Source organism: Squalius cephalus (assembly GCF_949319135.1).
Source record: "Squalius cephalus genome assembly, chromosome: 16".
Classification (NCBI taxonomy): Eukaryota; Metazoa; Chordata; class Actinopteri; order Cypriniformes; family Leuciscidae; genus Squalius; species Squalius cephalus.
In genome coordinates this window covers 3781643-3805835 of record NC_137137.1, presented here as the reverse complement: position 1 = coordinate 3805835, position 24193 = coordinate 3781643, and the positions used below count along the sequence as shown (strand labels likewise).

The 24193-nt window shown below is 35.4% G+C and overlaps 2 protein-coding genes across 2 annotated transcripts in view; both read left to right on the top strand.

The window, feature by feature from the left end:
- The first annotated feature begins 6739 nt into the window (after positions 1–6739).
- On the top strand, positions 6740–13001 carry tmem230b (transmembrane protein 230b). The gene is made up of 4 exons (XM_079896378.1): positions 6740–6960; positions 7124–7204; positions 8241–8366; positions 11528–13001. Exons 2-4 carry the CDS (start codon positions 7124–7126, stop codon positions 11666–11668), a joined length of 348 nt encoding a protein of 115 aa, XP_079752504.1. The 5' UTR covers positions 6740–6960; the 3' UTR covers positions 11669–13001.
- A 465-nt stretch (positions 13002–13466) lies between these two features.
- igsf9b (immunoglobulin superfamily, member 9b) overlaps positions 13467–24193 on the top strand; it is a 45610-nt gene continuing 34883 nt past the window's right edge. Inside the window, exon 1 of the mRNA XM_079897832.1 lies at positions 13467–14066. The gene's annotated coding sequence lies outside the window, so the exon portion shown is untranslated. The remainder of the gene's footprint in view (positions 14067–24193) is intronic.

The window sequence follows — 24193 nt, the reverse complement described above, 5'->3', positions numbered from 1 at the left end:
TGACCAGTTGCCCTAATGGTTAATCCAGCCATGCCTGGATACCATGGACCAGATTTTCGCCTCAGCGAGGGAACCAATCACAGAACGGGGAAGGAGCAGCAAGACGATGACGACATCTATGCGACACACCGAAGCAGTTTGTTTATATCTATGGATCCAACATGGCATCAGACGCGAAGTTACCTTTCGATGCAGCCTTAGATAGTGTTCTAAGTAGTTTAGAACGCAAGTTTATTTCGTCTTCTTCCTCGTCGAATTTCTGCCGCTCTACATACGTCATCTGGTATAATTGAAACGATTGGCTATGAGCTACGTGCAGGCGCATTTGATAGACATTCATAGTGCCCAATAAACGGCTCTGGGCATTCGTAAACCACGCCTCAAATACGAGAAAATGAACATGTGGTTCCCAGACCACGTCTCAATGAGAAGAGCCAGGCTAGTTTTTACTGTATTTTTTATCAAATTAATGCATTATTGGTGACTTCTTTCAAACCAATTGGATTTTACAAATGTTTAGTCAGAATGAATAAAGTTGTTGATAGAGTGTAAGTTGTATTTAAGCCAGAACATTTCTATAACGTTCCTGTCAATGATTTCTAATGGAGTTTAGCACTGTTGTCCTGCAGGGGGCGATACATCGGTCCACGTGACAGGCTAATATTGTCAGGCAGTCTCAGTGGTCCAGTCGGTGGGTGGGACTCCGACAGTTTCCCTTCATCAGTTCAGAGTGCATCAATTATTCAACAACGGGAAGTTGTGGACCTGGAGATTAACTTTTTGCTGTTGTTTTTATTGCTTTTTACCCCACCTACCAAGAGCGCAGGACACATTCAGGTTATTATAGGGCAAACATATAGACATACACACACATTTATTCACTCCTACAAATGCACTCATGCACACACAGAAAGGCTGGGTGGGTGGATGGATGGATGGGTGCTTTGCTTTCACTAACTTTTTACACTATTTTTTAAAGTCTCTGTCAATTTTGGTGATTTTAAGTGGATGTAGTCCATTCACAAAGTTCACACATTAGCTATAAACATGTTACTCAAACCAAAAGCAAACATAAAGTCACAAAATATGTTTTTCTTTACTCTCTTTCTTTGCAATAAACAACACTTGCTTTATCATTATCTAAAGCAATGACATTCTGACATATCTATGTGTGGTCCAAATGCCCAAATATGCCTCTGCATAATGCTTTTTAAACACTATTTACAGAGAGCTAGTCATCTGTCAATGCACGTATCTATGCAGATATTCTCTAAATTATGACACAAACTCTTTAAAATTAAATCACTGTTATATATTGAGTCGTGCCCTCACTTCTGCAGCCAAGAACCTGAGAAAATATGACCTACACATTACAGAGCACTGCCAAATATTCATTACTTACTCTGAATGCTGTTTTCAATCCCATTCGGCGTGCAAATTAAATGGACCAAACTGTGTGCAATTAGTTATGATAAGACTTTATATATATAAAGCAATAAAAGAAAAAAACAATGAATATCATTATTTTGGCTGCCTGAAACATACACACACAAGAAAAAGATCTCTAGGTGAATGTCACAAAACTGGTCAAGAACATGTAACAGTGTTATTTTAATTCACTCTACAGTATTTTGTCTAGCACTGAGACATTATTTTAATGACATGTTAAATATAAATACATTAAAAAAATATAAAGAACATTTCCACCCCAACATATTTCTGGACAAAAACATTACTATAATGAAAGAAAAATAATGACAGACATATATACAGTATATATATATTTGTTATACCCCTTTAAAAGCGACTATATGTAGAATTCAGAAACCCTTGTTATTAGTGACACCGGTGGCCATTAAGTGAACTGCAGCCAGCAACTTGAAGGTCCCGATATACTCACGGCAAAGTACTTTTTGTTTTTTCGCTTGGGGGTAAAAAGAAGTTGGAAATAGCCTACCTTTGCAGCGATTTACTTTTAACGAACATCCAGATGGTGCCCACGCTACTGAAAGCGACGTTTAGATGAATATGTAAATGTGCTGCGCACTTTCCTCTTAATAACAAATGTCAGCGGTGAGAAAACAGCAGTAAAGAAAGCATCTGATTGTATGTTTGCACCAGCTCTGCACCGGCATCATGTCGACTGATGAGGTCATTCAAATTACACTGTTATGATAGTTTGATTATAAAGTGGCCTTTAGGAATATTTGAGACTAGTCTCAGCCTCAGACGTCACACCCACAGACCACTGGCTGAGCGTCTGATGTATATGGCACACAAAATTGGACACACTTCAGGAGTTTCGAAGTCACCATCTGATTGGTTGAATTCTACAGGATTTTCAGGAGACATGTGTGTCTCGTTCGTTAACGGTCCGCCTGCAAACAGAGATGCCCTGATGCCAAACCCCCTTATGGAAGAAGCAAGCCGTTGTGTTTACAACTGTGACAATGAGCGCTCACTCATCAGGATCAACTAAACACTGTATTTTCAAAAGCATGTGATGCAAAGTTCGTGGCATAGACTCTTTCAAATACGTCCGAGAGTTTTACACACCGGTTTGTTAATGTGGGGACATCGACTTTACATTCTCACGCTCCTAACATGAAACGGAACAAAACGAACGTGATTGGTTGCTTCACATGTCAGTCAGACGGCCTGTGGGCGGTCCTTGGCCAATGAAAGCTGCGATGGAGTTCAGACCGTCAGTGAGACTAATTTTAGACTATAGACTATATAGATCTGACTATGTGAGACTATTTAAAATTAAATTAAATAATAAAAAAAAGTGATTAATACATGAAAATGTTTACATAAAGCCCCTTAAATTTTGATTTAAATAAAACATTTTCTTATGAAACTCCACTGAGAATAAGAATAAGAATTAGAAAAATAAAATGTCAGTGAGATTTTGGGTATTGTTGAATGTGCTTAATTGCCATGAAAATAATAATGAAGCATGATGAAAATTAGGCATAATATAATGATGCAAAAATCTAAGTGTAATATAATAACTTGTTTTCTTCTTTTGAACAATGCTTTGTGAGATTCACACCTCTCTCTTGTCCCATTCATCAGCTTGAATACCGATACATCCGTCTAGAAGCAAAAACTAGTGATATATCACTTTAACTTTCACTGTGACCATCCAAACGCAGCATTCCCATGAGAAAAGCGTGTTTTGGACCATGTGATCGTCACAGGATCACTGCTCATCATGAAGGTGACGCGAGCAGCAGAGAGGAATCATTTCCTCAACCCTGTGCTTTCAATCGACCCCTTAGATAATTAAGCGATGCTTATCACAGGAGCTGAAATCATGAGGGCTTAAAGCAGTAAAACCACAGCTTTTCTCTGACCTCCATGAACTGCTATGATTTTATGTACAAAAAATGGCATATTTAAGCAATACAATATAATCATCACTGCAATACAATCAGCATAGTAGAATGATTTCTGAAGGATCATGTGACACTGAAGACTGAAGTAATGATGCTGAAAATTCAGCTTTGATCACAGGAATAAATTACATGTTACAATATATTCACATAGAAAACAGCTATTTTAAATTGTAAAAATATATTTAAAAAAAAAATAACAATAACGCTTCCTTTCCACCCTCTCTTTTTGATGGGGCTTTCAATATTTGGAAGTCACAGGCCAGGGTCTAGTTATTGATCAGCTATATATTTATAATAACTTTGCTTCATTTGACCAAATTAAAAATACATTTTCTTTGTCCAATTCACATTTATTCCGGTATTTTCAAGTTCGGAGCAGTTTACTTAGTTGTGTCTCAGAAATTCTTACCACAGTAATAGACCCCAACCCGTTGGCAGCTTTATTTGGGGTCCACTTACAGCTTTAGACAGGGATAATATTGCACTTTGCACACTGTTGGCTAGATGACTTATACTAATTAATAGGAAGCTGCCATCTCCTCCAACCTACCGTCAGTGGGTTTTTGACCTATAGCCTACTTTTTGCCCTCAAACTTGAAAAGATTAAATTTGGAGTTAGAATGAAACCCAAACTTTTCTTGAAATCATGGAGCCCTTTTTTTAGATTATTTTAAGGAGACAAGCTCTGGATAAAACTTTTTTTTTTCCCTTTTTTTTTCTTCTCTGGTTTATTTAGTAGGCTATGCATAAGTTACTGTGATTATATGTTCATTTGTATGTGAGTATTTATTATGCTTATTTAATTTGTGCTTTTTTCCCTCTATTTAATTATGTAACAATCTGATACTTGTACTGTGCTTGAGATGCTTTTCTTAATTTAAAAAAAAAAAAGTAACATTTTTTTTTTTTTTACCAAATAAATGTGACATAAGTGACTTCTTTAAAAAAAAAAAAAAAAAAAATTATTTAAAACTTTTGACAGGTAGTGTAGTGTATTTTAGCATGACGGGAAGTCTGACCAATCAGCATCCAGAACCTAAAATAGCTGTTTTATAATTAGGCTTAATTACTCTAGTGCTTTGGATTCCCTTCCTAAAGCTTCGCCTGATCAATGTTAATTCGACACAACTCTGACTCCAAACGTTAAGCAGACATTTGCTGATCCGTTAAGCGCGGTCAAGACAATAGACTTGGAAGAAAAGCCCAGACCACAGACAGCGCCCACAGTGAAAGATGTGATGGATCAGTGGTCCAGCGTCTGAATCGATATACCTCCACCACCCCTCCACTTTGAATAAGACCCACCATCCACAGCACAATCCATATATTGACTCCTGTTGTGAAACCTTTTTTTACCCTGGTGCAGTGGAGCGTTTCAGGGTGATGGTGGGGTGAAGCCAGCGCCTACATGCCGTAATTAATGCTGAGTGGGGCCATTACCAAACTCATTGCTGATGTTATGTGTTATGAAATGGTCTGTCTAAGAGGAGCTGTACATCTCTGTCCTGGAACCAATCCTCTTAATCCATCTAAAAGAGGACAAAACAAGAGGATGGAAGCCGTAAAATGTGTTGGATCAACCTTTATCCCTCACTGTCTAGACTGGTCCTTCTCAAATAGTTTTGTATAGTAGCAATAGTAAAATGTTGTGCAAAATTCAATTTTAATGGTTTCATGTTCTTGGCAGACAGTAATTCATAGTGCAAAACACACTGTGGTCACCAGTCATATTATGAAAAGCAACATTGAATTAAATTCTGATTCACTTGCAACAAGCATGAAATGGCTTCTAGATGCAATTTCTGCAAAAATGCACACAAGTTTTATTGGATGCACAGCCTTTCAAGTCATTAACAAACATATATGAGACGCATTTTCTCTTTTCCTTTTACATGCATTTTGCTTTCATAACTATGCATGATTATAAAGTTTGTTGCATTCCATTATTGTAAATGTATCATTATTTTTGATAAAATAATTAACAGACCTGCAAATTTGAGTGAAATACCATGGACCCCCAAATATGATCCTCCTCATGCGAGGGACCCTCATCCCTCCATTACTTCATGTATAAAGCCCCAATTTATACTGTGAAAAAAGTAAATATGTCTAAAATATTATTTGGAAAATATTAATAAAATATTAGTTTTTACTACTCATTATGGAACTGTACTATATTTATGCACATTATGTATTTATTTTAATCAGTTTATTTATCGTTTAATTTTATTTTTAATATTACTTATTTATTGTTACACTGTTTTTCTCTAAACTTTCTCCCTGTTCTAGAAGACAGAAGACAGACAGGGGAAGATAAATGCAATAAACATGCAACACTGATTCTTTACATTCATGAGGGATTTCATTATTTCAAAATTGCTAATTAGTTGAGCTTGTTAGATGGAGGGCGGTCACTATTTTTATTTGGTTATTTAATGCGGGCTATATTCGTACAGTATTTCTTGAGATTACTGTATGCATGGTTTTCAAACATGAGTCATTTCTCTGCTTTCTGCTCATTGTCAGTCTTGTCAACCTTCAACACAGTTCAGCAAACATCCGGAAACAGGGGAAAAGAAAGAACCGTTGCATCATTTCTTTTAAGCAAGCCAGATTGTTCATCATCAAGTGATGAAGAACTGTTTCTATAGTGATTTGACAGCATTCAGAGACATATTCAAAGGCCTGTTCGTTTCTGTCTATATGAAAATGTGTGACCTTACAAGCTAGTTTCAAGATTTAACTTAAATTAACTTTAGGATATGACACCTATAGGCCCACAACCTGTACCATTTTGTAAAAAAAAGAAAAAAATTTCAATATTCTATTTTAAGAAGAAAAATATTTACTGCATTTTGCACTATTATGTAGAATATAATTGAAATAAATATAAAATAATATTTTTATTTGCAATATTTATGAAAATATGTGTCCTGGCATATAGTTTCAAGAGTAAACTTTAACATACTTCGGAAGTTTCTTTCTAAGGAAGAGATCACACCTAGGCCAAAATACTGTGCCTTTTGGTATAAATACATAAACATACGTTTTTGTTTTTTCCTGACATTTTGAACAAATTCAAATTAGTAATTGTTAGCGTTTTTTAATTGGATGATATGTACATTATGTCACGTGAATCTAGATGCTATATTACTTTTACGTCTCATACATTTATAAGACATTTTTACAAGATCTTCTGATTTTAACAATAATCACCAAATCCTTCATGTAAATATTTGATTTATGTCTTCAAAGACAGGTGGTAATCAATATGAGAGAGCTCCCTCTTGTGGTTTTGTCTTGTGAACGTATTCAGTGCGCATGCGTAGTTTGAACCCGGAAAACACCAGTAGAGGGCGCATGCGCGTTGGTGTTTTACATCCGGAAGCGTCAGGTTTATAAACAGAATTTCATGTGCGACTGTCACAAACTGGCATTAATGACGTTTTTAACTAACATCAGCTTAAAATGACTTAATATAAAGATTTCTTGTCACTCGTACGGTCTTGTCACATCAGACGATTCTATTCTATTCTGAGGCTGCAATATCAAGTCGAAGGTAATTAGTTAAACATGATTATGTTGATAAGTTGACATGTAATATCTCTGTATTTCTCCTACATATTACCATTAAAAATGTTCGAACTGATTTAATAGTTTAGTAATAGATGATTATTGTTTTATTCGTGTGTGTTTATTATGAATTAAATTTGTTTTTGAAGATGCCAGCTCGAAACACTATCAACAATGGAGTCAGATACTCCAAACTAGCGAGTGATGATGACGGATACATCGATCTCCAGGTGAGAGAGGCTTTAAAGCACTTAAATGCATATATCAGTGTTGCTCTCTTTAATATTATACTACATACATGTCTATTTATTAATATGCATGCGGTTCTGTCTGTCTGTTTATATGTACAACTGTCAAAAGTCTGGAAACTTTACTATTTTTCATGTTTTTGAAAGAAGTCTCTTATGCTCATCAAAAAATACAGGAAAAACTGTAATATTGTGCAATATCATTACAATTTAAAATAATGGTTTTCTATTTTAATATACTTTTATAAAACAAAAAAAAAGAATTGTGATCAAAGCTGAATTTTCAGCATCATTACTCTTTCAGAAATCTTTCAGAAATCATTCGAATATGCTGATTATTATTATCAATGTTGGAAACAGTTGTGCTGCTTAATATTTTTTGGAACCTGGCATTCTAATATTATTTTTTTAGGATGTTTTGATGAGTAGAAGGTTAGAAAGAACAGCATTTATTAAAAAATAAAATCTTTTCTATTAGTATAAATCTTTAATTATATTTTTATTATCACTTTTTATCAATTTAAACACATCCTTGCTGAATAAAAGTATTAATTTCTTTCAAAAAAAGAAGAAATTTTAATATTTCTATTATTATTTTTTACTTATTCATCAAAGAATTCTGAAAAAAGTATCACAGGTTATAAAAATATATATATATATATATTAAACAGCACAACTGTTTCCAACATTGATAATAAATCAGCATATTGTAATGATTTCTGAAAGATCATGTGACACTGAAGACTGGAGTAGATGCTGAAAATTCAGCTTTGATCACAGGAATAAATCATATTTTAATGTATATTAAAATATAAAACAGTTATTTTAAATTGGAATAATATTTCACAATATCTGTGCATTTATGTACTGGTATTTATCACATAATATTATATGTATACATTAAACTATTTATCACACATAAATAATAATATTATCATCATAATAATATCACATATAACTTTCTGCAAATTCTGCACGAGTGCATCGTAATATTGAGCAATGCTCTTTGTTTTCTCAGTTTAAGAAGAGTCCACCTAAAGTCCCGTATAAAGCGATCGCCCTGGCAACCGTTCTCTTCCTCATCGGCTCCATACTGATCACCATCGGATCCCTCCTGTTAGCAGGATACTTCCAAGTTGATGATGTGAGTGTCGTCGCACACTATTCTAGACCAGGGATGGGCAACTTTGGTCCTGGAGGGCCAATGTCCTACAGAGTTTAGCTCCAACCCTAATCAAACACACCTTAACAAGCTAATCAAGGTCCTCAGGATTACTAGAAAATTACAGGCAGGTGATTTTTTACAGGGTTGGAGCTAAGCTCTGTAGGACAGTGGCCCTCCAGGACCGAAGTTGCCCATCCCTGTTCTAGACCTTATTCAGAGCAGCGCCATGACGAGTGTGAAAGTGAGGCTGTGAGGGACACTGTAAAAAGCTGTATAAAGCTCCTAGATTACTTAAAATTTTCCACAGCTTAGTTTTTTGTCAAATGAAATTTCTTGGAAAGATATTTTCCAAGTGTTTCATGAGCAGAACAATCCAAAAACACATGAAATACCAGTACAGCCCATTGAAGAGATGCATGTCTGTCCCTCACAGCCTCGCTTTCATTCCCATTCAAAATCCATGATGGCGCTGCTGTGAATAAGGTCTATAGCTCTGCCTTTACTGATTGCTCCATCATCAGCTTCTCATTCATGCATTTGTTAATGTGCATTAATTCATTTGATTTCATATGAATTAATGCACATTAACAAATGCATGAATGTTAATGTGCATTAATTCATTTGATTTCATAGGGCTGTTGTTTTATGTTTTTTATTTTCACAATCCTTCTAGCCTCAGGAGCATTTGCAGCGTGAACGCATTCACTTTTTTTATTTCCAGTTTTCATTTTAGTGTGTGCTTGTCATTTTTATTGTTATGTATTAATATTTCAATAACACTTTACTTGAAGCCTTCATATATAATGCATTAGCCTATAAAAGTATTTTAATGTATTAATTATGCCTTGTAATGCACCTCATAATGCATTGTATGATTTCATGAATAATTGTAGCAGTTATAGTTACATTATAATAGACAGTTAAAATACATTATAATACTCATCTATTCATTGTTACACCTTTAGAAAGTATAATTCATTTAGATAAATGACAAACAGACACTTTTAGACGTAACAAGAAATATGCAAATATTACAATGCATTTTAACTTTGCTTGCAATTATTTATGAAAAGATATATTTGATTATAACGTACATTATGAATAGCTTTATAATGCATTATGCATAAAGACTTTAAGTGTTAGCTTATTTTTATTTCAGTTTTAGAACTTCATCTTAATGTTTAATTTTTGTGGAAGTTTTTCATCATATATATATATATATATATATATACATACATAGTCAATAAGTGGTTTTCTGAGGACTTTAAAGTCTGTCATATACTGAACAATAGTGCAAAGGGTACAAATTCTCTTTTTTTGTCAAATATAATTTTTTTTTGTTTTTTTTTTTTTTGTTCAAGTGACCCTTTAAATGTGGCCCATTTCAAAGTATTTTGTATTTTAATGCATTGATTTATTCATTTTAATAGATTCTTTATAGTGCACATTTATGACGAATGGTGTATATATATATATATATATATATATATAGAGAGAGAGAGAGAGAGAGCTTAATTTCAATCAAATTAATTCAATTACTGAAAATGATTTTTAATAGTTTTAGTTAACAATAACAAAGCTGTAGGCTTGGAAATATCATGGACATTTCCAAAGTGAATATACAATTAACTAATTATGCTCTTGCTACTTTATTTAAAAATGTGTTCAAAAGCCGTAGAGATTTTTCTTGAATTGTTCTTTTCAATAGTTCAAAGCCATTTAGAAATAGGCTTGAATCAAAAAATCTTTATCCAGTATTCACAAATTATTTGAAAAGACTTCATGAAATGTATCGGTCAAAATGTGAGGAATGTGAGAAGGACATTCTCAGTGAGTGAGTTTAATGGCTAAATGCGTGAGCGTATATGAGACGAGCCAGTTTAGCTGCAGTAACTGCTCTTCTGTGAGTGTGTTATGGAGTGGCAGACTGCTGAGATTACACAGCACCTGATGTGGAGGTTAATCCTCCAGATTTAGCAGCGCTGCTCTTAAGAAACCCGTCCGTCTGTGGCCTGTCCTGTTTCTGCAGGTAGTTTAGCTAATGCAGTGAATCCACACTACAGCTTCATGTGGAAACAGAAACATTTTCATTCAGTCTCACAGGATTTATTATTGTCCTACTACATTCACACCGCTGTAGAATGTGCCTCAAAGGACTGAATGTGACCTGGATCTGCGTTTATATTGAATATGACCTTTTTAAATTCTGATCTAAGTCACATATTTGGAAATAACTCTGATTTTTATGGTGACGTTTTAGAACGGTTTGAACAGTCCGGTTAGAATCCATCCATCCATCCATCCATCCATCCATCCATCCATCCATCCATCCATCCATCCATCCATCCATCCATCCATCCATCCATCCATCCATCCATCCATCCATCCCAGACTTTAAAGTCCTCACATCCATCCATCCATCCATCCATCCATCCATCAGACCATCAGTTTTTGACAATTAAATATGACCTTTTGAAATTCGGACCTGTGCCACATTGATATTTTGAAATAACCCTGATATGGATCTGATTTTTGTAGTGATGTTTTAGAACGGTTTGAACAGTCAGATTGAAATTTCTGTGATTCCTTTTTTTTTTACTTGCCATTCGTCGTAATAGTGCACTATAAAGTATCTATTAAAACTAATAAATCAATGCATTAAAATACAAAACACTCTGAAATAGGGCACATTTAAAAGGTCACTTGAGAAAATAAATAAATATATATTTGAGCATAAAATGAGAATTTGTACCCAGTAGATGACAGACCATATGACCTTTTAAAAAAATTCTGATCTGGGCCACTTTCATATTTGGGAATAACTGATACATATCTAATTTTTTTACCGTTTTAGACCGGTGGGAATTAGTGTGATTTTTAACTTCACATTCTATGAAGAATCTATTGAAATGAATAAACTGATGCATTCAAATTCTCTGAAATATGCCACTTTCACTTGAACAAAAAAATAGTATTTGAGCAGAATGAGAATACAAAATTGCACTACAGATTGATCCACAGATGACAGGCTTCGAGGTCCTCAGAAAACCATCTATTTTTGACAGTTATTAATGAGCTGTGCACTTGTTTGACCTGACGAGCACTTCAACTCAACTTCCCTGTCTCTCTGTCACTCACAGCACCGGGATCGCACCATCCCGGTCCTGATTATTGGAATCCTGGTCTTTCTTCCTGGGTTTTACCACCTGCGCATCGCCTATTACGCCTCCAAGGGTTACCGCGGTTATTCCTACGATGACATCCCTGACTTTGATGACTGAGCGTCTGGGACGTCCTGTCAGTCTGCTGATGTGACTGAGATCTGAACCTCGTCTTCCTGCCGCTGATGCCCACCACTTCACAATGACTGACAGGCACTTTTTAAAAAAAATGATATATATATAATTCCCATAGACCGAGAAGGTGGTTTGAATTCATGAACTAGTATGTTTCGTGTGTGGAAACTCATTTCATCATGGATTTTATGCCATTTTTTTGTAATGAAAACAGGTCACAGTTCAGTTGTTAAATCAGTGTGCTGTAGTGAGTTGCAGGTCTTTGGAACAAGTAAAGCCTGAGGCAAGAAAACCTACTCAAAACACGCCGTTTCATATGAAGACTTCAGATGCAAAAATGCATCTGACATTTTTCTTTTAAATGAGCATTTTTATCAGGCTCCTATGTTTTATGTTCAGTAATTTCACTTTAATGGCAATGAAAAATGTTGTTAGTCAGATATTGAAATGCCTTGTTTTCAAATATGTCACTGATAAGAGTCAGTGTTAAAAACATAAAAATGGTCATTTAAAAGAAAAATGTCAGATGCATATTTTAGTCTTCAGCGACGTCTTCATAATGTACAAATATTTTGATGGATTGCCCTTGGGCTGAAACACATTAACCAACTTAACATTACCGTTTAGACTGTCCTTGAAATTAAAAGCAAAAGGGTTTCATTTTTAAATTAAATCATTAAGTGTATGGACGTCAAGAAGGCATCATTGCAAACTTTCCATGTTTATGTTTGATGTCATGCCACTGGATTTAACTTATTTTCTTTTATGTGATCATTGATTGCTTTTACAGAGAATGCTTTATGATTAAATGATTTATTTTAAACTGATGTCTGATTATTTTCATGAATGCACAGTTTTTGTAAACCTCTGAATTGGACATTGTCAATTTTTCAGTAAAGAAAGTGATAATAAAATGACATTTACTGTAGTTGTTTTTGGTGGTTAATGCGCCCCCGTGTGGGTCAGAAATGAACTTGTCAAAATAGCATTGAAATTCTTTTGTTTGTGAAGAAAAATAATAATAATAATAAGACCAGCGAACAGTATGCTATCAAAAGCGTAAGATAATGCATATCTTTTCTAATCTGAATAGCATGTTGGATACATAATGTTGAAATATTCAGATTTACTTTAGTTTGAAGTGAATGAAAATATCCACCAAAAAAAGACATTTTAAGTACTAAAATATTTTTAAACAGTAGATAAAAAAATAATACTACCTAAAAGCTTGTCTAAAATGTAATCTTATGTTATCTTTTGTTATTAAATCCCCAAATGTTACCGCAAAACCCCACATTTGTTTCCTCAATGATCCATCAAAAAGAAATGTAAAATTATAAAAAGCAGATTAAAGAGACCAAAAAGAAAGATAGAGAGACTTTTGACTTTTAAAACTCTTTATTTAAACATGTACTAAACCACTAAAATACAATATATTCTACCCATGCAATTCTACAGTGTGCATGTCCAACACAAATCTCAAAAATATTCAAATTGACCATCAGACATCACCAGTTAAACACTATAGTCTCATCTTCACATATGGTCAATAAAGCACCATTTAATCTCACATTTAAATCAATTATTTATGATTTGATGAAGTTTATATACCAGTCTGATCCTCTGATTCAAACAAAACAGTACAAATTTGCAGTGCACTTGCCAAGGTACACTGCTCTCGTCTTAATCTCTCACATTGCATAATACAATGAAATATATGGACATTTATCTTGCACATTTGAATTCAACACTGAGATAAAAGTTCCAGTCTTCTTGAGAGAGAGAGAGAGAGAGAGAGAGAGAGTGAGTGTGTGTGTGTGTGTGTGTGTGTGTGAGAGAGAGAGAGAGTGTGTGTGTGTGTGTGTGTGTGTGTGTGTGTGTGTGTGTGAGAGAGAGAGAGAGAGAGAGAGAGAGTGAGTGTGTGTGTGAGCGGCAGCAGCGCTACGATGTTTCAGCGTGTTTTAAACCGTCTGTGTTCGTTACGATAGAATCATGTGAGTAACTGCACAAACTTCACCGCGGGAAACTTCACACACACACACACACACGCACGAGGATATTCACTTCAGTTTGGACGCCGAACAACGACAGGTTTAACGTGCAAACAAACCCGCGGAACTTACATTTGCGTCGCTGAAGGTTTCAGAGCTCTGGAAGAACCCAAGCTATCAGAGGAACCAAGTTTTAAAGAGCCGCTGGATTCACTGTAACATTGACGATACTCAACACTCTCAACATTTTCAACTGAATTCTGAAATATGCTCAAGAATATTTTAAGTGTTTTGGGGGATATTTATTGCAACTTTCAAGTGGAGGAAAAACCGTAAAGCCATCGACGGAGTGACATCTTCATTTTATCATCACAGTCAAGTGCCTCAAAAAGGTAACAGAGACACACACACACATACACACACATGCATATAGAAGTAGACATATTGCATTCGTTTGTGCCAGCAGATGTTATCCTGTCAACATGCATAATTCAAAAATCAGGGCTGCCATTCATATGTTGGAGCTTTGTTTGAATTATGATGCTCTTATCTTGCATCTGAAGATGTTGCAGACTTTTACTCTTCATGTCTGCATTTGTGTTTAAAACAGGCTGCACCTCACGTTCAGTGTTCCTCATGAGAACAATGACCAGCACACACACACACACACACACACACACAGTCTCTCTGACCACAGCAGAACACGCTGGACATCAGTCCAGTCCAACACTGACACCTTATTCAGAGTAGACTTCATTAAACTGCATGAGAGCTTAAGAAATCTACTGCAATATACACAAGACGAAAACTGCTTTCTATTAGTGTTATTAGTTGGACTTTTGTATTTAAAATGGCATTTTGGATGTTCAAGTGGCTTTCCATAAGATTGGCACCTTGTTCAACTCAAATTTATTTACAGACAGCATTAATAAATGAAAAATGTTATATATAGAACTAATGTAATATATATATATATATATATATATATATATATATATATATATATATATATATATATGTATTTATGAATATTATTCTAATATATTATAAAATATATTATTGTAATATCTAAAAAAATATTAATTTATTTAATAAACGCTTGGTTTCACATTCTTATATATAGAGAGAGAGAGTGAGAGAGAGAGAGAGATTTGTTTAAATTTAATTTAGAGACTTGTTTTTTTTCAGCTGGTGAAACCTATGTGAAACCAAGTTTAATAATAAATAAATAAATAAATATATATTTTAAAATATTACCATATATATAGTAAAAGTAAAATTAAGAGACATAAGGTATAAGAATATTATTTTAATATTTACTTATTATAGTATTATTCTATTAGCTAAAAATATGATTCATTTATTTTAACATTGGTGTCTGTCAACATCTGAAAAAGACACACATCTCTGAATTAAAATTAAAATGTTGTGTTATTTTCATGCCTTGTTTTTATTTTAACCATACTTAAATCATTATCTGTTGCACATTGTGATGTTCAGTGAGATTTGGTTATGTCATTTTAGTCATATGTTCATATGACCTATATCATTTTGTTTCCTGCACCTGATCAGCCATTTACATGTCAAAAGATAAGAGAGCTGTATTTCAGAGCAGAGAAAGCGTCCTGAGCTGTGTGAATATAAATGTCTTTAAAGTTACTGTTTGCCAAACATGTGCTTGCGGAAGCTTACTAAAGCTGTTTAACCAGTCTTGCTTGGATTAGTTTGTGGGATACTTCAGTCATTGGGTCATGACTTCCATTGTCAGAATGAATGGCTTAACCTGGAGTCACTGGAGATCATCAATGTCAGTCCGGCTTCAGCGCTGAGATTTCCTGACTTACCTTCTGCTCATGTTCTCAGACTGTGTTTATGCAGATATTATTGACCCACATTAGACAGTGCTTGATACACAGCTGCTGTAAGATCAAAGGTCGCAGGGGTAACAACAAATGGGTCATCAGGTTTATCTTGATACCTTTAAGTATTTTATTGCCCTCTTTCTGTTTGTCGTGCACCTGACAATCTATGTATTACATTCTTGAGATAATTATTGGAGGCGTTTGTTAAAGCAAGTATCACTATAGAGTTATAGATCTTTCAGTGACCCACGATTCTGGAAATATTGTTTCCATATAGGGCTTTTTAAAAATTCTCTGTTAAAGAGGTATAAGCCATGAACCAAACCAGCCAGCTATGAGGTGAATCGCAACATTAGGACCTATGATTTGAAGCAAATAAATATTTGAAAATCATACATAAAGACAAAGATACAAGTCGGAGTACTTCATGGCTTTAATGAGAGAAAGAACTACAATCCCATCATGCATTGCGAATGACAATCTAATTAAAAATGTATTTAAACGCATTTAAAAATTGATTTAAAGAAGTTGATTACATGTCTAGCTCAGTCATGAAACTCTAGAGCGCACAGGTTGATTTACTTTACATGTAATCTGCAAGCAATCAGCATCATTACCACATGGCACAAGCTGATTGGCCCCTGCTGATTCTGCAGCCAATGAGATTGCTTGCTCAACATTTACATAGTCTGATGGTTCATTGTTGTTCGATTCTCTGATTGGTGGAGATTTCTCTGCAGAATCATGATGATTTAGTTTCTCACCAGAATTCATGCTGTTAAACACGATTCATTTAAAAACAAAAGTTACAGTTTTGTTGGTTGATGGCTTCAGCAAAAGCATATACCATTGTTATATGCATGACAACCTTGTAGCTCACAGTAGGTCTGTCTTGAAAGGTTTCATATTAATAAATCAAAATCAATTCCCATATGGAGAAAACTAAAGGGATAGTTTACCCAAAAATGTAAATTCTGTCATTAATTACTCACCCTCATGTCATTCAAAACCCATAAGACTTTTGTTCATCTTTCTGTCCCTCCATAGACTGCAACGCAACATAACGACCACTTTCAAGGACCAAAAAGGTAGTAAAGACATAGTTAAAATTGTCCATGTGACTACAGTGGTTCAACCCTTATGTTATGATGCGACGAGAATACTTTTTGTGAACAGCATCAGAGACTGACACAGAAGAGTAGAAATTGTTGAATAAAGTCGTTATTTTTGTTTTGTTTTCACACACAAAGTATTCTCGTCGCTTCATAATACGGGTCTTACAGGTTTGGAATGACAAGAGGGTGAGTAATAATGACAACATTTTTATTTTTGGGTGAACTATCCCTTTAACGGGATTTTTTACTTCTGGAACCCGGTTGTTTCATTCTATCACTGTTCCTCATACTTAAGAACATGGACCAGCATGCAACTAAGAATACCCTAGCAACGCCCTGGCAACAGTTTAGCAACTAGGAATCATGTCACTTTTGCATGGCCAGACTCCACTTATAAATGGTTGCATCATTACATGTTCATTTGTAGGTTTTCTTACTTTGTCTTTGACGATTTAATTTCATTTAGTCAGTACTGAGTGTCATAATCATTAATTTTAGTAAATTTCACTCTGAATAAATCATGTCTTTTTTCTCTATTTTCATCAATAGTATGCTTTATAAACGTGTAATGTCTTCACTATAACTGACCCCTGATCAACTAGTTTTATTTAGTACCAAACCAGATTACTGGCAAAAGAATAGCTTGGAAGAAGATTATGTTCGTTACTGCTACTACAATCTATAAATGGAAGTATTGTGAGGCGGCTCAGGGTAATACTGAGATCATGCCTTGTTCATGCATGGGAAAGTCACAAGACCAGGTTTGGGTTTTTTTCCTCACAGATCTACCTGGGTGGTGGTGGTGATTTTATTGCACTTTTGCTCTGGAGAGAAATCAAAGCTGAAGCTGTTGGAGAACCGAATCAAAAGCCACTTGAGCTGTGTTTGGCAGCAGGGCTCCACAGGTGTTTAATAGTGTCATCAAGTTATATTTCCTGACTTATTTTGCACCTGGTTCATGCCAAGATACATGCAATCCCAGATGTTGTGCTTCACTGCCACTGGCTGGTCTGCACATGTCAGCATCATCATCACTGTTCAGTCTGGTTTTTGTTAGATGTGATTCTGCTGTGGTATTTGAGGATCTCAACAGCAGGTACAGATCCGGATAAACCTTCCCTGAGGGCTGCTAATGTGAGAAAGGTGGTACAAATGAGAATAAGATCTAATGGGCCCCTATTAACTGTTTAAGTGATTACCGAGACAGGAAGTTGGTACTTATCCAGGTACGAAATGATGTTTCACTGTCTAAAGCTTCGATTAAATCAGCAATCTCAATGTAGCTTGATATTGTCGCCTGAAGGAAGTAACAGTGTTCAAGGGAAACTCAACCACAAAAAGATTTTTAATTAATTTTACAGTGATTTATTTTTTTATTTTTTTTAAATAAATGTTGTGTTCTGAAGACAATGTGTGGTGTTTACCATCAGTGTTGTTATTGTTAATTAAAACTTAAACCATTACAAATGATTTTCTTTCATTAAAATAAAGCTAAAATAAAATATATATATTAGATGAAAAACTTAAAATTAGATATGTTGCAGAATTGTTGGCAACTACATGTAATTTTAAAAAGCTGAAGTACCTAAATGAATAAAAAGCTGACAAAAAATGTTTAAAAAAAATATAAAAATAAAAGAATTAAAAAAATGTAAAAAATTACTAAATGCTAGAATGGTACTATAATGCTATAATATAATAGTAGTATATGTTTTATTGTCCTATACAGTAAGTTTTGATGTATTATCTTTTTTTTTCATGTGTCTCATTTACTTATATTACATTATATTAGCGCCATTATATTGGCCATATTGCTCTCTTAGATATAGCTGAAGCCAGTATCAGTCGAGCTCTACTTTTTTCATCTATTGTTGATTTTATGAAATTAAATGTGTGTGGTTGTTAAATGCAATGGCACACATTCTATTTGTTAGCATTATATTTCCACCGTTAACATCCAGCCATCCCTAGAAATGCCACCATAATGCCACAGGAAGATTGTTGGCTTACTGTCCTTCCTCTGACCAGGGTCATCCTGCTTGACCTGTGCTGTGGCCCTATGGCAGCCTGGATCATCCAGGATTAGCTGCAGAATAATACAGCTGCTAATCAGGCTGTCTCTGCGACTAGCTGTCCACGCTGTGCACTCTGTTAAAGAGCAGATGTACAGTGCTTTACCTTTCATCTGCCTGTAGTCCAGACACATATATATATATATATATAATATATATACATATACATACATTCATTCATTCATTTTAAATTATATTATATTTTTGTATGTTTGCATCCTATATGCTTTTGAAACTGACCATGTAAAAGCTTTCAGGAAAAGTTTTTAATATGCAGTTATGAGTTTGAAAAGTTGACTACTTTGTCTAGTCGAAAATGCATATTTCTCATATTTTTATATATCTTTGCAATCATTTTTTGTACATACTATTGCAGTTTTGATTTATTTTAAATTGGCTTATTTTTTGTATTTTAAGTTTATTTAAATTTTAGATAAATGTTTAGTACTTTTATGTGCTTTTTTTGTTTATATTATCTTTATGTATTTATTTTAACACTTGTAATGAGTTTGTTTGATAACTTTTAAAGTGGAAAAACTTTTAGCAAACTTTGTGCAATCGAGAGGGGCTTTAGGACATCAGTGGCTAATATAATCATATTTCTTTATTATTTTTCATGTTCTCTATTAAAAGCTTTAGTAGTTGTGGCATGTTTTTTTAATGCATTTGTATGTACGGTAAACACTGAACAGGTGTTATCCTCACATTTGACTTTGAATCCCTGATCAAGTTGGATGAAACTTCCGTTTCTGATCACAGTTCACCTTTTAATACTCTGAATTGTGTTCGGGTCATCACTTCTGAAATATACACCCAACACTAACACCTCTGCCAGCGTAGCTAAGAGTGACGCACCGCCTATGGTGAGGATAACTCAAACCTAATGCGATCAGCAGACAGCTTTAGCCGTTACTCTTAAGTGAATTGAAGACATGACAGACTTGATCTGGTAAAAGCTGAACAAAACATTTAGCAGCATGTAAAATGAAACATCAGTGATATATTGCTTTAGCAGAATGATTGTTTTCATAGTCAGACTCATTTGATGAAGATGGTCACTGGCATGTTACTTAAATCAGTTTGTCGACTAAGACTGTGAACTACCAAAGCAGATCAGCCTGAAACTCCAGAGGTGTGCCAGCTAGATTGAGATTGTTATCTGCTAAAGCTGGTCCAGGTGGACACACTTGGGTCAAAAACAGATGGTAACAGGTCTTAAAGGGGTGGTATAATGCGCTTTTCGAAAGATGCAAAATAAGTCTCTGATGTCCCCAGAGTGTGTATGTGAAGTTTTAGCTCAAAATATCCCACAGATATTTTTATATAGCATGTTAAAGTTGTCACTTTTTGAGGGTGAGCAAAAACGCACTGTTTTTGTATCTGTACCTTTAAATGCAAATGAGCTGCTGCTCCTGGCACAGGGGGCGGAGCTACAACAGCTTGTGTCCTTTTACCTCACACAGACACGCACTGAAAATTTCAAAAACTATTAGCCTTATTTTTTCAACCCGAAGTCAGAAAGATGGAGAGACTCAAGTGACAACATGTAGACAACATTTCTGAATTTATGCAGCTGATGTGTAGTTATCTTCTAGTCATTGATTAGCATATTCTGTCTTGATAATCTATAAATCGTTTTTCGGGGGAGGGGTTTATGTAAATTCTAGGGTTGGTGATGTCACTAACCCGGGAGGAATGTTGTGTAGTCCCGACCAGCCGTTTGTTGTAGCCTTTAAAAAGCAATTTCTTTAAAATAAAATATCTCCCTTTGCTTTGAACTTTGAGCGTTGTAACTTTGCAGATGTTGTTTATGCTCAAACAGCAACATTACACACTAACTAAAGTTAAAAAAGTGAAATCATAATCAACCACCCCTTTAACTAGTTCAGCACGAAATAGCAAGTGGCAGTGTGGTTGTTTTCGCTTCGGATAGTGTGCCGGAGACTTTTTATTAAGCAGCCTTGACAGTCAAGGCCAAGATCAAAGATCGGACGGTTTGCAGAGCACGTCCCATCATGCCCTAGGTCTTAAGCATCTGTTTCAGGCACTCCTCCTCTTGAAGATGTCGTAAAGCCTCGTTTGGAGAGAAAATGAAAATGTCAGTGAGAGTAGAATGAATCAGGAAGAGCATGTGAACATCCTTCTGTTTGTAATGGATTTCTTTAATAGATATCTCAGTAACAGTATAGGCTTATAGATCAGTGTTCTTCAACCCTGCTCCTGAAGGACCCCCAACACTGCACGTTTTCTTTGTCTCCCTAATCAAACACACCTGATTCAAGTCATCAGCTCATTATCGCATGGGTTAATAAGCTGATGAGTTGAATCAGGTGTGTTTGATTAGGGAGACAAAGAAAACGTGCAGTGTTGGGGGTCCTTCAGGAGCAGGGTTGAAGAACACTGCTATAGATAAGTTGATATTTGTGGCTTTAAAGGTCCCGTATTATGCCCCTTTTCACAAGATGTAAAATAAGTCTCTGATGTCCCCAGAGTGTGTATCTAAAGTTTTAGCTCAAAATACCCAACAGATCATTTTTTACAGCATGTTTAAATTGTCATTTTTTGGGGCTCAGAAAAACGCGCTGTTTTAGTGTTTGCCCTTTAAATGCAAATGAGCTGCTGCTGCACGGCACAGGGGGCGGAGCTTCATGAGCTCGCGCTCAGTCTCTCAGGACAATTTCATCTCACGGAATGATGATAATATCAGAAACTCTCAGTAACGGTGTTCATTTCGAGTCGGACAATAATGCCTACAGAGTCAGAGTGCTGTATAGAGATGGAACAGGTATAGTTTAGTAGTTTAATTACGGTTATAACGTATTTGTCATCTGCTTGTATGTATCCATTATTAATAGCCTACAAGTCTGCTGTTTCGGACCAGGTCCGAATGATGATCAAACATATACTGATGAGTTTAATAAAGTTTATTGTACATCACACAAAAGATGAAGCGTCAGTTTTACTTCGGAAAATCACCGTAAGAGCTGAGTAACGTTAAACACAGTAAGTTATAAGAAGTGCGCAAGTACATAAACGAATTTCGGTAGAGTTGAGGGAGCATTTTCTTTAAAAACAAAATAATTCCACCTCGTCTTCAGCGGCTGCCTCAGATTTCGGGAGTAAAGAGAGAGAGCTATGTGGATTAATACATCCAGCCACACAATACCTACAACGCTTGGGAGACATTCTCGTCACTCAGTGCAGCGATGGCGGATGTGAACAACTCGCTGTGAACTCGATCAGGGCGTGTCAACGCACGTGGGCGGGGCCTGTTTTAGTGACATCACTAAAACCGCATTCTGAAAACAGGTCGTTGGGAGACACTGCTGATGATTTATGGGGATTAATAAAAAAGGAGTGAGTGGATTTTTATCACTCTTGGGTGGTTGTGTACACACACTGCCAACACACATTTATGTCCAAACAGCATGCAAAAGTGAATTTAGCATAATATGGGACCTTTAAAGAAATATTGTATAAAGTGGTATAAATAAACCTGATGTGACTTGACTGGATAGTGGTGAATTGCAGAACTGGTGCAAACATGTACACATTGCTATGATCAGATGCTTTCTTAACTGTTTTCTCACCGCTGTGATTTTTGCGATGTTTATTTTGTTATTGAGAGGAAAGTGTGCAGACCATATTTACATATTTTGGGATGTTCGTTCACAGTATATCGCTGCAAAGGTATTTCAAACTACTTTTTAGCCCTAAGCAATGAACATAAAAGCACTTCGCTGCGAGTATATCACAAAGTAACTCTTTGCTATCTCGGTTTCGACACACTCCCTCTGTTTCAGCTTCTTCTCATTCTTAACTTTGATGCGGTACATTCATGTAACTCCATAACCTTAGACCTATTGCTTATTTAACATATTCTCGAACAAGCATAAGTAACACAAAGGGCGTTCTGGGTTGAGCGAGCGGACTGAGAGGAGTCTTCAGAAATGCGTTCTCCGTTTTGGAGGAAATATTACTGCTCCGCTCACATGCTCTGGTATCAAGTTGGTTTATCATTTGCATTTTTGTGATTCCTTCCAAAAATGCACTAGATAGTAAGCAACATTGATTTACATTGATAATAATAAGAAATGTTTCTTGAGCACCGAATCATCATATTAGAATGATATCTGAAAGATCATGTGACACTGAAGACTGGAGTAACTGAAGACTGTTTTGGGTCGGTAAGATTTTTTAAAATGTTTAATATTATTACAATTTAAAATAACTGTTTTCTATTTTAGCATATTGTAAAATGTAATTTATTCCTGTGATCAAAGCTGAATTTTCAGCATCATTACTCCAGTCTTCAGTGTCACATGATCCTTCAGAAATCATTCTAATATGATGATTTGATACTCAAGAAACATTTATTATTATTATTTTCAATGTTGAAAACGGTTGTGCTACTTCATATTATTGTGAAAACAGTGATGCATTTTTTCAGATTTTTTGATGAATAGAGAAGTTCAAAAGAAAAGCATTTACTTTCATTTCTTTACTGTCACTTTTGATAAATATAATGCTGCCTTTCTAGATAAAAGTATTCATTTCTTTCAAAAGAAATCCTACTGTCCCAACACTGTTGAACAGTATTGTATCTCTATGTGCCACATAACAGGGCTGTAGACTTTCAGTGGGACATTGAGTGTTTCTACAAATTCATATGTGGTCAACCAATATGGGATTTTAATGATTTATTCTTAAATTATGACATTTATTCCCCCCAATCCTTAACATGTGGTTTCATCCTCACCACAGAGCACAAGTTCTTGACTTTAGTTGCAAAGTTTAAATCTTTTGGCCGCAGTAAGACACACCTGGAGTCTTGTGGTGCAGAACGTCTCTTTGCTCTCTGCCTGTCTTTCACTGCTTGCACTCCTCTCTCTGAAAGACACTTTCACAAGGAGGCCTTGTTCAACAGCTTGACGGTGAGAGACTCCATGCGGAGGGACACAATGCCCTGCCCTCATCCGGCACCTCTTAAGGCCGGTTTCAAGATCAGTTCATGTGGCCTGAACCCTGTTTGAGCCTTTTATACAGGCAAGTGAACCGCTGACTCCAGAACTGAGGCTTGTTTTACATGATCGTATGGGATTGTGACTTTTGGATCTCTGTACATGTGTTCACATGACTTCAACAAAGCCGTAACCTGCAGAAATGAAACATTTTTCACCTTCAACAACTGTTTATTTACAGCATGACTTTACTTGTACAATATTTTCCTACACCAAATTAGTTGATCAGTGCTTGTTTGCCAAGTAAAGCATCACATTTGCTGTCGCTCATACTTGTGGTTAATGATTTGAACACGGCTGTAACTCATCCTGCACCATTTGTGCTGCTTGTTAACATGGGATAGGAGAGAATATTTTAAAAGTAACAAAATATACACTTCCCCTTGTAAAAAGCATATTTTTTCTAGACCCCAAAAGCATTTTCACAGTCTAAAATGTCCAAACGGAGG

Excerpts from the sequence above, each read along its gene's own strand:
- tmem230b (XM_079896378.1), top strand. The coding sequence starts at position 7,124 with ATGCCAGCTCGAAACACTATCAACAATGGAGTCAGATACTCCAAACTA. Across the intron at positions 7,205-8,240 it reads ACGGATACATCGATCTCCAG|TTTAAGAAGAGTCCACCTAA; the intron begins GTGAGAGAGGCT and ends TTGTTTTCTCAG. Across the intron at positions 8,367-11,527 it reads GATACTTCCAAGTTGATGAT|CACCGGGATCGCACCATCCC; the intron begins GTGAGTGTCGTC and ends TGTCACTCACAG.